This window comes from Ptychodera flava, chromosome 10 (assembly GCF_041260155.1).
Source record: "Ptychodera flava strain L36383 chromosome 10, AS_Pfla_20210202, whole genome shotgun sequence".
Taxonomy (NCBI): Eukaryota; Metazoa; Hemichordata; class Enteropneusta; family Ptychoderidae; genus Ptychodera; species Ptychodera flava.
Window position 1 is genome coordinate 2,542,278 of NC_091937.1, and position 15,155 is coordinate 2,557,432.

Genomic DNA, 15,155 nt, shown 5'->3' on the forward strand with positions numbered 1-15,155 from the left:
GATCACTTGACGGATGATATAAATGAACTCCTACTCATCTGTAAAAACTCGCACACTGTCTGGTTTATGTGTTTAAAAGAATTTGAAAAAACTCTCTCTCTCCCTCCCCTCCCTCTCTCTCTCTCTCTCTCTCTCTCTCTCTCTCTCTCTCTCTCTCTCTCCAATTATTTCCCTTCTTATTGTTATTCTCCTTTGTGTCAGACGACAGACTCTTATCGACTTTTCATCCCACAAAAATTTAATCAATATCGCAAATTATGACCTTTGTGAAATGTAAAATAAATAAAAGCTTAATTTTGAGTGAAAACAGAGAGTATGTTGACTCATCCATGATCAATAGTATTATGACATCACATTTTGACATATCGTAACATGCGAAAAATGATTAATAGGGGTCAGATTTGCAGATGCATATGTCTTTTATTTATCAACTTAAGAATTCGCTTTTATAACAAAAATCCTTCTTCTCAACTGTAAATCCCATTTCTTTCAAATTTCGCCAAAAGTCTACCAATAAAGAAAACACAATGTGTAAATGTCTGATAAGACTGGTTAGAAGCAGTACATTTTCAATATTAAGTGAATCTTCAATCGAAGTTTGATGAATGGCTTTTACTTTGAACGTTGCAATGTGTATACCATTTAGAAATTCATTCATCATTTGGAAAATGTTTTCAGGTAACGTAATTTTCCAAGTTAATAACGTTAATCTGCCAGGCTTGAGTTTTTTCATGACGAAGAAGTGAAAAGGCACCTCTCTGATAGTGGTGACTTTGAATACAAAGTAGCGTGACTGGAGAATGCCAAGTTTTGACAACTCTGCAAAATATAACTGCATACTCTTTTCCTGCTTCCTCTCCTCATGCTTGTAGTAGCTGAGCTGTCTGGATTTTAATCGAGCTGCAATCGAGTTTTTTCCCTATAAACTGTTCTCTACACCTGTATAAGTCTATTATTGTTTTTTGTCATTTCCTGTCATTATCTTCATTAATATTTCCATTTTCGTCAATGCCCTTGTTTTGGAATTCTAAAAGCTGTACAGCATTCTTCTGAAGTAGTTTGCTGTGGAATTATAATTTCAAGTAGTGGCTGTTCATATTTTTTCTAGAGCATGACTCAACAAATAGTAGATAAGTACCATGTACCTGAGTGACAATGAACGTTGGCAGTAAATCTGTTTCATATTATTGATTGATGAGTAAAGGATGACGAATATCATTCTATTCACCGCAGTTTCACCTCTATATCAGTTTTAATCATTAATTGGCGACTGTCGGAAGACATTTATTTTCAAAGTCTATAGATCTTTCCATCTAGCTGGTTTGTACCGTTCATCTTTGGGTTCTTATTATCCTGGAACAGAAAGACAATGATGTGATTAAACAGACATGTCGATTGTCGTCACTGAAGAAGAAATACAGTCTGTACGTGATCACTCACTGAGTGAAAGTACTGCAATATTGCTGTTACCAAGTTTAATCTTTTCTTGTATTTTCTGTCTACCTTTAATCTCACATGGCCGTCAGGTTTGTTGTATGCCAATATTTGCTAAGGATACAACCTGATTTGGTATCTGCATGGCGTCTTATAGTGAACACACAGAATTTCAATCATATTTTCAACGATTTGCCTAGGAATCAGAGTCACGACTTTTGGACTGAGATGAGATCAAATTGCCGTGTACCTAAAGTACATCCTTAATTTTCTAGCTTAATGACTGGAAATCCAAGATGCATATAACACATGAATCCATAAACGTATCTTATCAGATTTCCCGCCATTTTCAAAAAGTTATCATGTGATAGAGAAAATAAAGATTACAACAACAAAATGTTGGCCATCCTGTGTTGTGCATTCAAGTAAATTGCATCATACTTGTTTCTCTTATGATCACAATACTCCATTTTCGTACTTTCCGTGGGGCGCCATTTTACGAGTGCGGCACCTGTTTATATATTTAAATTACCTGCTAAAACGTGTAGGTATGATCCGAATCAACGAGCAGTGATACTTCTCTATACACGTCCTTCAGTTAGCACATTTACACGAACCAACTTTGGTTTGAAAATAAAATCATGAAAATAATGGATAAAATTGGCAGCTATTGGGGCTTTAACACTTACTTTACCAAACTTCTCAGCGTCTGCTATTGTATCAGGCAACGCCTTTCCTCTTGTTTCCGGCAGTAACAATATCAAACCGCCGGCAAAAATTGACGTCAGACTAAATATTACATTTGGAAAAGGTTCCCACCATTTTCCAAGGTACAATATCTGTGGAGCCGCCGTACTGCCCATCATACTAAATGTACTCGTCACGCCCATACCAACAGATCTATAGATAGAAAAAACCGAGTTACATGATTCTAATTTGATAGTAACACTTTAAGTGACTTATCGGCCAGTTCTTGGGAAAAAATTATCATTAAAAAACTAAAAAGCATTTTAAGAATGCAAGTAAAATAAATAGAAATGATCTATAGACTACCCATGACCTAATATACTAATTGTATACCTGCAGTTACAACTTTATAAACAATTCTACCAAGGTATAACACAATTAAGCCACCTTTCACTGTGTGAGAAAAGTATTCACCTGACTGACGTAGGGTATAACTCTACAGCGATAAACCATATAATTGTGTACATTCCAGCGACGCCAAACTTTGCAATCATCGCAAATGTTATCCTCAGCCAAGTTATGCCATCACCTGTCGATAAAAATAAATGCAGTAGTAGTGGGTCCGAATAAATGAACTCGGAGAATGTGACTATTTGCCGTCCGTATCCTAGCTTTGTATTCTTTTACGTCAATTTTACCATTGAAGAGACAAATTTCCTTTCTTAGTTTTTACGCTTGCCGAGTGTATCTGTGCCAATATACCATTATAGCTATTGTTTCAGAATTTCTTTCAAGTACGCTAAATATACTTTTATTCAAGGATTACACTCCTTGTGTTGTGAACCTTTACAAACGGATGTTGTTACCATGGTGACAGTGAGTTGATAGAGACAAGATGTTTTTGTCAGATATTTGAGAAAGACAACATTTAACTATCATGACGTTTCTTAAGAAAAGCATTGATGCCAACAAATACTCGTTGCTATCTTCATGCAATGCAGCGGCGGTGGTGGTGGTGTCTCATCAACACTGCTAGGGAACCAGAAAATTCTGACTTAATTGCTATTAAACACCCAAAATAGCCATTTAATATGTAACATGATATAATTCAAGATGCTGCTTCATCCTTTTCGATCATTTGTTTCAAGTATCTCTGCCATCTCAATGAAATGTAAATGCTCGTTATATGGCCTTAAAATTGACAGGTTCACTTAAGACGTAAACGATTAAACTTAAAGGTGCTTGTGTTCGCTTCGAAGGATACATGTAAACACATGGCGTAATTTGTTGCCATGCCAATTGGCCTAACGTATGGACGCTACACCATGACCAGATGATGTTTCCACGATTTGTAGTTTATTACACGCATACACAAGGACACACACAAACACCCATCAGCCAGACACCTGTTTGTTATGTCGATTAAGGTAGAACGCGCCTCGTGGACAGATATTCGGACTCTCAAACTTTTACAATTCTTTTCTGATCTACCACTTGTAGGGGTTCATTTTAAAGCTCTTGGTGTAAGAAAACTTTAAATCGTGCTAGTTTTTCGAAAATTTCATTTTTCTCCATAGAGTTAACACATTAATGGCGGCCATTTTGAATTTTTAAATATCGGTAAATCTTGGGTCATTTGTATCTTTAGTACCAAAATTTGCACGGTGACCCCGTTTTTATTCTTGATTTTGAAGGAGAATGGTTGAAATATTCTTTGAGGAAGTTTGAGCAAAAGTTTAAGTCTTTCACTTTCGAGGCGCATACTACCTACGTTCCATATCTTTCATGTACTTACACATTGGAGTGAAAACTAAACACATGGAAAAGATGAAGACCAACAAGGTAGATGAGAAAAATGTATAACGCCGTCCCATTTTCGTTTCCATCAGGTAAATGATACATAGGTAGGATGGGATTTCCACCAGGCCGCTTATTCCAACGTTTATGAAATCATTTCCACTAAGGTTAGAGGCGTTGAATGATATCCCATAGAAATTCAGACAGGTCACAAACCTGAAAATATAATCAACAGAATTTACAACCAGTCGTCGTTTCAAAATTGAAACGAAGACTTTACTACACTTTCTTTCTTCAATACGAAAATCAAAACGTTGCTTAATTAGAGAATTCTTCGTCTTTCAGGTTGGCATGACAACACTTCCGTATATGATTCACCAAATTCCTTTTAAGGTATAATGCCCCTCAGTGACAGATATTGGAACTCTCAATTTTTTACACCACTAATCGCTAATTTTGCAGTTCTCCGAGAAAGAAAGTTTACCAACGTCTTAATTTTTCGAAAATCTCAAATTTTATTCTTGTCCAGAAAGTTAACACAGGGTTGGTAATCATTTTTCATTTCAAATATCGGTAGATGCAACTTTTTCTCTAGTACCAAACTTTTAATGATAACCCCTGATATTTTTTTCTTGATTTGATTAGAGAATTGTTGAAAATTTCATTGAGGAAACTTTGGGCAAACTGAAAGTCTTTCACTTTCGAGGCGCAAGCTACCTTAAATGAAAACATAGGCCCTTGAAGTTTTGATTAGGAATTTACAAGACAGGTATGCAAGCTATTATCAATGGATATACATACATGCTGATGCAAAAGATGAGGGTTATCTTTCGTGTGTAGGGATATCTGAACAAATCCAAAGGGCGAAAGGTCACATTATTTTTCTCGACTTCCTTGGCGGCTTCCTGGAATTGAAAGACAAAGTTTGTCAATTTCCTGTTTTTCGAAATGTTTAATGCCTTTGTGTTTGAGTTTTATGTTTTGTTTTGGTGGCGTGTCCCTTCTTTTATCTCAGCTACTTTGTCCTGTAACCAATTTTGTTCATTCTTTTTCACTAAATCCCAGTTTTAGAATAAATTGTGATATGGTTGTAAACTACTATGGACTGTACCATATCTTCATTGGAGTTCGAAATAAATATATAAATAAAAAAAATAATGTATGAAATTTTGATGAAAGTGACAGTAAAGACGAAAAGAGAAATTTCAATCAGTGTTTACACGATTTACATCATTCAGGAACTTCGTTGAAGGATGCTTCACTTACGGACACTAACAACAACGGACTCTGACTGTGTGCAGAGATATTTAATTAGCATGAGTGACGAAAAGGCATAATCTTTTAGGAGTAAAAGTGAACACAGCAGCTGTGTTGTGCGTTTTCTGAATTATTCGCACATCATCCACAATCTGTAAGTGCTATATTTAATAACTAGTGAGTGGGTAAGTGAATTTTCAAAAAGGTGAATCTGGCTCAATCACTGTCGTTCTGTTGAAACTGCGCATGTGCACAGTGGTGTGAATATTCGTGGCCAAATTTAAAGGTTGTGATATTGCGCCCGCAGTGGACGGAAATACAGTATCGAGGCACCTGTAGTATTCGCGGTCAACGTAGAAAATAGTTAAATGAAGTAAGGATTTTACTAGGCAGCGTCCCTATCAGTAATCTGTCACCATCATTGGATGGTCTCGTTGAATTAAACGTTGCTTTATATTCCAATCTAGCACATATTATTTGATCAGCAGCGAGTCACACTTTGTTCCATTATCAGCATCATGGTGTCCTGACAGATGCTCCTCATTCAAAATTAGCAAGTGTGTTTCTGATTCACCTTCGGTACCCGAAGTTGTCATACGATATGCGCGTCATGCCCATCTGGCTTGTGTTTTTGAACTTTTAGAAAAATCCCGATGTGCTATATTTTCATAGCTACATTTAAACAGTCACGTTATCAATAAGAACCGATTGAGAGCTTGCTGTAATTTTGTCACGCAATCTTTCTGAGTAGATGTCTTTTGATTGTTATGGTTATGATGTATCTTTTTATGGATGTTCTTAAAGGAGCAGTAGCTATAACTTTGATGATTTTTCCCACTTTCTTATTTAGAATGTCAATTTCCAGTTCTTGTTTAACTCCTAAAACATGCTAAAAATGTATTTAGCTAATGATCACAATAACAATGCAATGTACACAAGTGGAGGCTGAGCTGACAAGCTGAATGCTCTGTATCTCAAGATGTTTTGGAGAGTTGAGCAAGAAACCGTAGTTGACATTAAAAACAAAGATAGTGAAACAATCACTCAAACAAACAGTCTAGCGGCCCTATGTAGGAAGTACACTGCAAAGTGCGCCACCATTCACATTTAAATGAGGCAGAGCAAAACTTATTTGAGGTCGGCTTTTGTTTATCATAATTTTGAATGAATGGGATTTATTCTTAACGTTCACATTCACACATAACTTAGTTTCCATAACAAACCCACCATAATCTGCGACTGATGGTGAAATTTCAATTTATTTGATCTGTTTGCAAAATGCAGTTTCTTTTTCACTCCGAAAATCATGACGAAGTGTTTGATGTTCGACTTGCCAACAGAGCATTTATGTTTGTGGTGACCGATATCATTGTTGATAGTGAATTGTTAGTCCGGACTAGATTTTATTTTTCAAGAAGAATATTGCATATTGTATGGAATAATTGTGTTTGCAAGAGTAATACCTAGTATTTCGACATAGCACAGTGAGAATTTATAATACTGGGTCTTATATATTTTAAAGTTATGAAAAACAATCATATGTTGCCCCATTAACTAGTTTATTTATACTCACGTTTTTATCACAATTCATAGATGGGTCATCGAATATACCATTAGGAAGTTGTACTTTATTGACAACCGCGCTTTTTCGTATGATAGCTACAGCCTCTTCAGTTCGTCCAACCGTTATCAGCCAACGGGGTGATTCGGGTAATATCCTGAAACATGAAAAGTTGTCAGGAAATACGAAATAAAGCACATTAAATTATGTTGCAACCGTAGGAAAAATATTCGTAACAATGACATTAGGTGCAGAATACCGTGTAAATATACAAATATTCTTATGGCTTCGTTTAGAGTCTGTTGAAACAATCTTGATAATATAACCATGGCTGAAAATCCAAGATATTAAAAATATCTTCATAATATCTTGATATGAAAGTGGGAATCTCACTGTTCAAATCATATATTACATCGAATAATTTGTGTGTAATTTCTGTATCGAGAATGGGATAACCGCATGCTTGTAAGTTAGATCACTGAGTTTGCCATTCTGGAGGCTGCAAAAACTAATCAGTTAAGTAGGAATTTGATGTACTTTTCATTCTGCCATTTTGCCGATCTCTTAACCACTGTCATCTTACAAAGTTTGCCGATCTCTTAACCACTGTCATCTTACAAAGTTTGCCGATCTCTTAACCACTGTCATCTTACAAAGTTTGCCGATCTCTTAACCACTGTCATCTTACAAAGTTTGCCGATCTCTTAACCACTGTCATCTTACAAAGTTTGCCGATCTCTTAACCACTGTCATCTTACAAAGTTTGCCGATCTCTTAACCACTGTCATCTTACAAAGTTTGCCGATCTCTTAACCACTGTCATCTTACAAAGTTTGCCGATCTCTTAACCACTGTCATCTTACAAAGTTTGCCGATCTCTTAACCACTGTCATCTTACAAAGTTTGCCGATCTCTTAACCACTGTCATCTTACAAAGTTTCCGCGTCGTTGATGACTTATTCTTACACATGTTAATCAATAACTTCAAATAAACTTTTGTCATGTAGACGACCTTGCATGTCTGGTCATGTCTGGAAAAGAGTGATTTGAGATAGTCACGTGTTCGTTGGGTGAGGAGTTTTCAATTCACTTGCAGGACGAGTTCAATAACCATAGTTAAGTACATCTTCGCCATTCGGTATGCAAACAAGTACAATCAAGAAGTGACACAATGCGTTGGCCTCGGTTCGAATGTCACCGCCACATGAAGCGAATCAAAAAGCCACTATAGTAGAAGCGGTTGACGTTCTTTTGAAATGTGGACTTTTACAAAACCTATACTGTTATTAAGATCGCTATCATAGATATAGATATTTATTCACCTAAAATTTATAATGTTGCAATACACGATAAATATGTCAATATAAAGGTCGTCGAAGTGAGAGGCTAAAGGCAGTTAAAATGAACGTTAAGTAATCTAGTTCAGCCTCAACTCTAATTAATGGATGTACTAAGTATACAGGTTATTGTAAGTTTTGAAGAATTAATCCGCTCTGTCATTGTAATAACTTCATTCTTGCAGGGAGATGCATGCCTCATTTCTTACCAGTAATATGGTAAATACAATACTTGGACAGCTGCTATTACCAGTGGAAGTAGACTTTGCTTGTGAACCAAGTATGCCAGGATTGGTAAAATAGCCACACCAACAGCATAGAAACACACAAATGTTACTGTACAGAAAGTTCGTCGTGATGGGCCGACAAATTCAGCACCTGTAAAAAAAGGGTGTATCCATGCTTTTGTGATTTAATATAAATGATGATTATGATATTACTGTCGGCCATGCTTCTATGGTGTTTTATGATGTAAACAAGTGCAATATGGATGTATTAAATGCATTTTTATTCGAATTATCAAAGTATTTGAATAACCTTCTCCTCTTTAGGCACATTATTTTCTTTGCCATTTGGCGACATAACCAATACGTAAAATGAATTACCACTCACTGAGAACAAATCCCTGGGTGAAAATCCCAATAGCTCCAAACATTGTTAAAAACCTGAAAGCGATATAAATAATATAATGGGGAGAGAACGTTGTCCCAACACAAGCCACAATCGATACGATTAAACACGCCAGCAACGTCGGTTTTCTACCATATCTGAAATAAACACATAAAGCATGCATTATACAAATTGACCAGAAAATTAAAAGAGTAACCGAAAATAGAAGTTATTTGGTGTATATAACTCCCACTCTCATTTTGCGAAATTGCTCTTGATATCAGTTATGGATAGAACCACTGATTTTTCGTCAACGATAATCTCACCTGTCTGATAGAGGGCCTAAACACAAGGAGCCGACAGTACTTCCGGACAGATAGATGGTTGTCGACAGAGCCACCAGAAAGCCTTGCCCACATACCAGGTTGAACTGCAAAATAAATATATCTTCTTCAACGCAAAGTTAAGTTCAACTGAAATTGATCTGCATGAGTTTATCAGTGAACATTCTCCGGCATTATTGCTTCCCTGGTCGTCATATGCACTCATTTAGTATTTATCATATTATTTGTGAGCTTGACTTTTTCACCGAGTCGCTTAAATATCGTTAAATTTGTCGAGTATCAACAAAACAGTGTTACAGTTCACATTAATAATATTATAATTAAGCTAACTCATCATTTTTTATTTGACCTTTGACATTTCAAATCAAAGAACATTTTTGAAAGTTTACAAATAATTACTCGTATTTAAAGTTTCAATCGCACCATGAAAAAGAGATTACATTTCACAATTAATGATTTTATTGACTACTTTGAGTACAGTAGGCTATTGGATTGTATTTACCATATCTTGCCTTCTTATGTTTGTGCAAAAAATGGTGACTGGCCCTTTCTAAATGCATGCGCCAAATTTCATGACCCTTCTTCAAAAATGCTTGCGCGCGCGGAAAATAGCAACCCCAAAGACACCCCTGTAATTTCTCCCCAGGTCCTAATCGCATGGGAAAGATAACTTGGACCAAGAGAATATAAACATTTAAAAGGGAGATGATAAAATCTCTGAATTATTTCGTCGGAATACAGGCAATAAATGGTCCGATACAAAACTAGGTTGAAATCCTTCGTGATTTTAGAAAGAGGTACAATTCTGGTGGGTATATAGAATACGTCGAATACGATTAATTGAATGCGGTGAGTGTCCTTGGAAAGCAGACGACTACTTAATCAATGAGTGACGTGACAAATGAGTAATTGTTCTGTGGCCGATCTCGAAAGATATTTCTATATATGTGAAAAACGCCATATTTGGATAACTGAATATAATAAATAAACGACAGATATAGTCGACATTGGTTTTCATTATGGAAGAGAGTCCAGGATAACACAGAGACTCTATGCCTGATTTGATGAAATATATACATACCCAGTGTTAGTTGTCTGAGGGTATGTATGTTGTCCTTGATAAAACAATGTTCTTTCAGAGATCGTTAAATATGTGTTGTTCCAGGCACTTTAGATAAATAACACAGTAAATTCACCGCTGTTTATCTTTCATGGAGAGAAGTACTGGCCCTGATGCGAACCTTGATACTGCTGTTGATCAGATCATTGTCCCTCATACAAAGGCGATGAAGGACATGCTTTGTCTACTTAAAATTGTAACTGGTATGTATATCACGTCGACTGGTAAGATACTCGTGGCCGTTACAAAAGTTTCAACTAAAGCGTGCTCCAAAACCAAAACGTTATGATTCGAGATATGTACAACACAAAAGCAAAAAGTCTCAACCTATGACCATTATTTTGAAAACTGGATGGCAGTTGTTATTTGAGTTGCACACTTCAGTGTATGCAGAGATATGCCCTGTGAACTCCTTTATCAGCAATCAGTATTTGAAAAATAGTGCCAAGGCATGCAAGGTCGACCATTGCAATGATTGTAATGACACTTTTTGATAAGACAGACCTGAGAATGACCACAAACTAAAGCTGTTCTCAATATGAAATGGAACGGCTCTCAATATGCTGTGAAACTGCTGTCGATATGCAGATTTTGGCTTCCATTCGCGTTTTATTGACAAGTGACTTCATTCAATCAAATGATGCCAACACATGTACATATCTATACCAAAACATACCTTTGGCCATGAAGAATTGTACGTACACCTGTGGTATTTCGCGAGGCAATAACAGCAAAGTCATATCTGTACCGAAATTCAACAAGACATCTATACCATAATATATGCCTCTAAACAGCAGCTGTTTTAAAGTGATATGGCTTCAGTCTTGACCGACATTCAGTGGCAGTAGTCAGCTAATTTGTTCAAATACAAACGTGGAATTTTACCTACCTCTTGAATAAAAGTGGATTCATAGATCGATGTGTCGTACTCCCAACCTTCATCACAGTCAATGATTAAATGGGTTGAATTTTCATGACTCAGTTCAAAGATTGAGCCGAAATCAGAAATGTTCAAGTCATATTTGTGGCAGCGACTTAATTTCCACGAGCCTTCACAGGTACCGATGATTTCCTCTTCTGGTAGGGCAAACTTCCTCAGAGTTGATTCACAATCAAGAGTACCATTAAAGAAGGTTTGACATTCATCTAACAAAGTCTCATAGTTTGTGATGGTACACCAGTGATCTGTTTCCGCTTGTATGAACACTGTTGATAATACTATCATACCAATTGGCACTGCTAGAAGGGCTGTCAGAAGGAAACATCTTTTCTGGTAAGTTCCAAATTCACCTATTACTTCGGTCAAAATGTCGTCGTATTTCAGCATGGTGTGAGTAGGTTGTGAACTACGAACATGAAGACTTTGCGTTTGCAGCTGGTCAGTTGTAGGTAAGCATCATGAATATCTGCAATTGCAGATGTTCAGCTGGGTGTCGCGATGTTTACAACAGAAGACAAATACGGAAAGTAAATGTGTGGCGCAATTCGGCGAAGCTAATAAGAGAAGGTAAACTTGACGAACGTAGACATAATGCCCAAGACATAATTGAATATAGAATGTTCGATTAGACAAAGCCTGCAGAGTAGACATCAACCTTTGCACCCATACACACAATTTGCCATGGCTTGTTACATTTACGATGACCCAGTGTCAACGACCTGCTTACCTTGCAAATAATCTCTGCAGACTTCAAGATTACGGGGAGGGGGTGTTTAGCACAGAAATTACTCTCCGATAAGAGTAGAAAACATAGGAGTAGTTCAGCGCCCGCTTCTTCCTTGACGGGAATCTAGAAATTAGAAAAATGCAATAAATGCAATAAATCATTCTAGTATCTCATATTTCTATAAAAGATAGGCATTGTTGGAAATACAGGAAATATATTCATTAAACAATATCATGATTATTCTCTATTTCAGAGTGAAATTGCTAGAGAATTTCTTGTTCTGTAAATCCATCCAAGAAAAGTGTAAACCGAGCAAGTTTTTGCGCCTTTTTATGATTATACAATCTAATTAGAATCTGTTAGCAATTTGTGTATGCGTATGTATGAAATCACTCGTGTCAGCTACAGTTAGAATCTGTGTCGAAAGTCAAATTACTGTCGACTAATCCCAGTCTGCTCATTACTGCTTTGAAAAACATAATGCGGCACAAAGTAAACGAGTATTGTTGTGCCATGTCTAAAAATGCAAGCTGGCACACTTAACTTCTCTTATAATTTTTCTCGTAACAACTCATGTCTCACAACAAATAAATATAAAGGAAATTGCAGTTCTTATAATTTTTTTGTAGTCCACCAGGGAAGTGATTGCGTTTTGAACGGTTTTAAAAATTTTAACTGCATTAAAAACACAAACCGTACTTTCATGAAAATGAGCGACCGTGAATGATCTTAAAAGATTAAAGAAAAGTGTTGGTCCATTCAAACAACACTCGAATCCTCTCAAATACATTGTTAGGGACCGTTCAGTTTTTACGGCCTGGGGGGGGGGGCGGCAAAATCTTTTCGCCGGTGTTCAAAAAAATATAGACCCCCCTGCCTTCTTCGCGAAAAAGTGATGAACCCCCCCCCTTTGTCAGACGAAAAATTTTGATGACCCCCCCCCCCCCCCCCCCCCCGCTGAAAAATAACCAAAACCTATATGTCAAATTTACCCGCACGGTTTGGATTTGAACTCCGGTAAGCGGCGCACTTTATTCGTGTAGCAGAGATGCCAGTGCACAAACTTCTCAGCCACATCCATGCAAACGTCTGTTAATTAGGACGACTGTAAGGCAATTATTTCCATAGACAACTTATGTCCATGGACATTGTATAAAGTAAACTTTATTGGAGTGGTTCGCCAAAGGCAGCCCTCCGGTTAAGAGGGTCATGGGCCATTATGTAAAGTCAACTTTATTCTAGTGGGCAACCAAAGGTGGCTCGCTGGTAAAAAGAGGGTCGATCATGGCCATTGCACGAAGTAAACTTTACTGAACAGGGCCGTTGAAGGCGTCCGGCTGTTAAGATGGTCATGGGGTATTACAATAAAGTAAATTTATTGTAGTGGGCCGCCGCAGGCGGCCCGCCGGTAAACAGGGTCGATAATGGCCATTGCATGAAGTAACCCTAATTGGAGTGGGCTGCAAAAGGCGTCTGCCAGCTAAGAGGGTCATGGGTAATACATAAAGTATATTTATTGTAGTGGGCCGCCGAAGGCGGCCCGCCGGTAAAGAGGGTCGATCATGGCCATGGCATAAAAGTGAACTTTATTGTAGGTATTATGTTTTTGAAAATGTGGTGACCCCCCCTTTCCCACCAGTGAAAAAGTGATGACCCCCCCTTCGCGGATTCCAAAATTATGATGACCCCCCCCCCTGGATTTTGCCGCCCCCCCGCCCCCCCGGCCGTAAAAACTGAACGGTCCCTTATGTCCTTCTTCACAGAACTTGATATTTTTGATAGGGGCTGTTAAGTGTTTCACTGAATGTTTAATCTTGTATGGCTGAAAGCAGAGTTGAGGTTTTGTACAGTTGACTCGTCTTTCAGCACGTATGAAGCAGTCAAACAACCCAAACAACTTTTCTTCTCAATCAAAATTGATAAAAAAAACTCAAATTGTTGTATGTGATTTTGACTGCTATACAGAGGATGTATTTGTCAATACAAGTATACTGTTCAAACTACAGTGACCTATCTATGCATTTCATAATTTCCTAAAACGCTTTAAAGTCTAATACTTTTGTGCATTCACATTTCAGCGCGGCGCTCCAGAGTAAAATTGATTTTTCGATATCCTTGCACAAAATTGGTGACCCTCCCCCTGATACAAGCACGAAATGAAATGGCCCTCCCTTCAAACTGTAGCGTGAGAATGATGACCCTGTTTACTCTGTCCACAGGGTACTGCAGGCATTATTCGTCCAGAAGTTATGAATATGATTAATAACTGTCATGTACTGTATTAAACTTTTACTCATTACGCAAGCCTTACCTGTGTCGCGTGTGTACCTGACACTTTACCCTAGCTATCTATTTATAGTATTTCAAAGAAAACAGTCCATATCTGTTAAAGGGCCATTATTTGTAACTTTTGACCAAATTTTACCCCGGAAAATTCCATGTTGGAGGCTCATATTTGTTGCAAAATGTTGTTTTACGAAGAAACAAACATGATTAGTGATGTTATAGCCACATAAAACTGCTAATTTTTGTCCAAACGTGTTGCCCTTCTGAGCTCGTTTGTCGACGTCTGGCATGCTCAGCGTGCTGGGGAGAACGCAGATATGGTGACGCCGCGATCACGCGAGATGTACAAGTTCACCTTTATTTCGGGATCAAAACAACATTGCGTCGTGGATTGCTAGACATCTAGCTACGCAACGTGTTCGGACAATGGACTACGACGTAAGTACCGGGCATAAGTAATGAATATTTATTTTTAAATTGCTGTAAATGGCTCGCGCAGGTGCAGAAGAATGCCTACGTTGGAATCCGCGTGTCAACAGAGTTTGTATTTCTGTCCGGACAAAAATTGAAATTTTCGTTGTAAAATCACATGTTATTTAGTTGTCGGGCACGTAATGTTTCCGAATAATATGCGATTCTCTGTTATTTGACAGACTCTTCAACATGAGCCAGTGATCATTTCAATCAAAACTAACGGAAAAATCGCCAGAAGATACAGCTAATGAAACTTTAACTGTTTGGTCTAGCCATAAATTGCGAAGAAGTTCTAAACTCGTTATAACGTGTAATGGCACTAACATCGTTGCCAGGGATATTGTCAATTATTTAGGAGCTGATTTAGATCAAAGGTTATCGGGTAAAAGTATGGCTTGGCAGTGATACATAAGGCGAATTCAAAATCAAAATTTCTTTACCCTAAAAGTACTTTTTTGGATACCGACTCAAGAAAACTCCTGGCAAATGCCCTGATAATTTGTTTGTTTGATTATGAAAGTGCCCACTGGTATCTTAAGCTTGGGCTGAAAACATACATTAAACATCGTCTAGTCTGCAAAC

At 37.5% G+C, this 15,155-nt stretch overlaps 1 protein-coding gene across 1 annotated transcript; it reads right to left on the bottom strand.

Moving 5' to 3' along the window:
* Positions 1-400: 400 nt before the first annotated feature.
* On the bottom strand, positions 401-11,731 carry LOC139141736 (organic cation transporter protein-like). Its single transcript, XM_070711363.1, has 10 exons — positions 11,036-11,731; positions 9,009-9,112; positions 8,686-8,840; positions 8,283-8,451; positions 6,749-6,893; positions 4,720-4,823; positions 3,917-4,134; positions 2,596-2,710; positions 2,124-2,334; positions 401-1,353 (listed from the first exon to the last, which is right to left on the bottom strand). Exons 1-10 carry the CDS (start codon positions 11,471-11,473, stop codon positions 1,291-1,293), a joined length of 1,722 nt encoding a protein of 573 aa, XP_070567464.1. The 5' UTR covers positions 11,474-11,731; the 3' UTR covers positions 401-1,290.
* Positions 11,732-15,155: the final 3,424 nt, after the last annotated feature.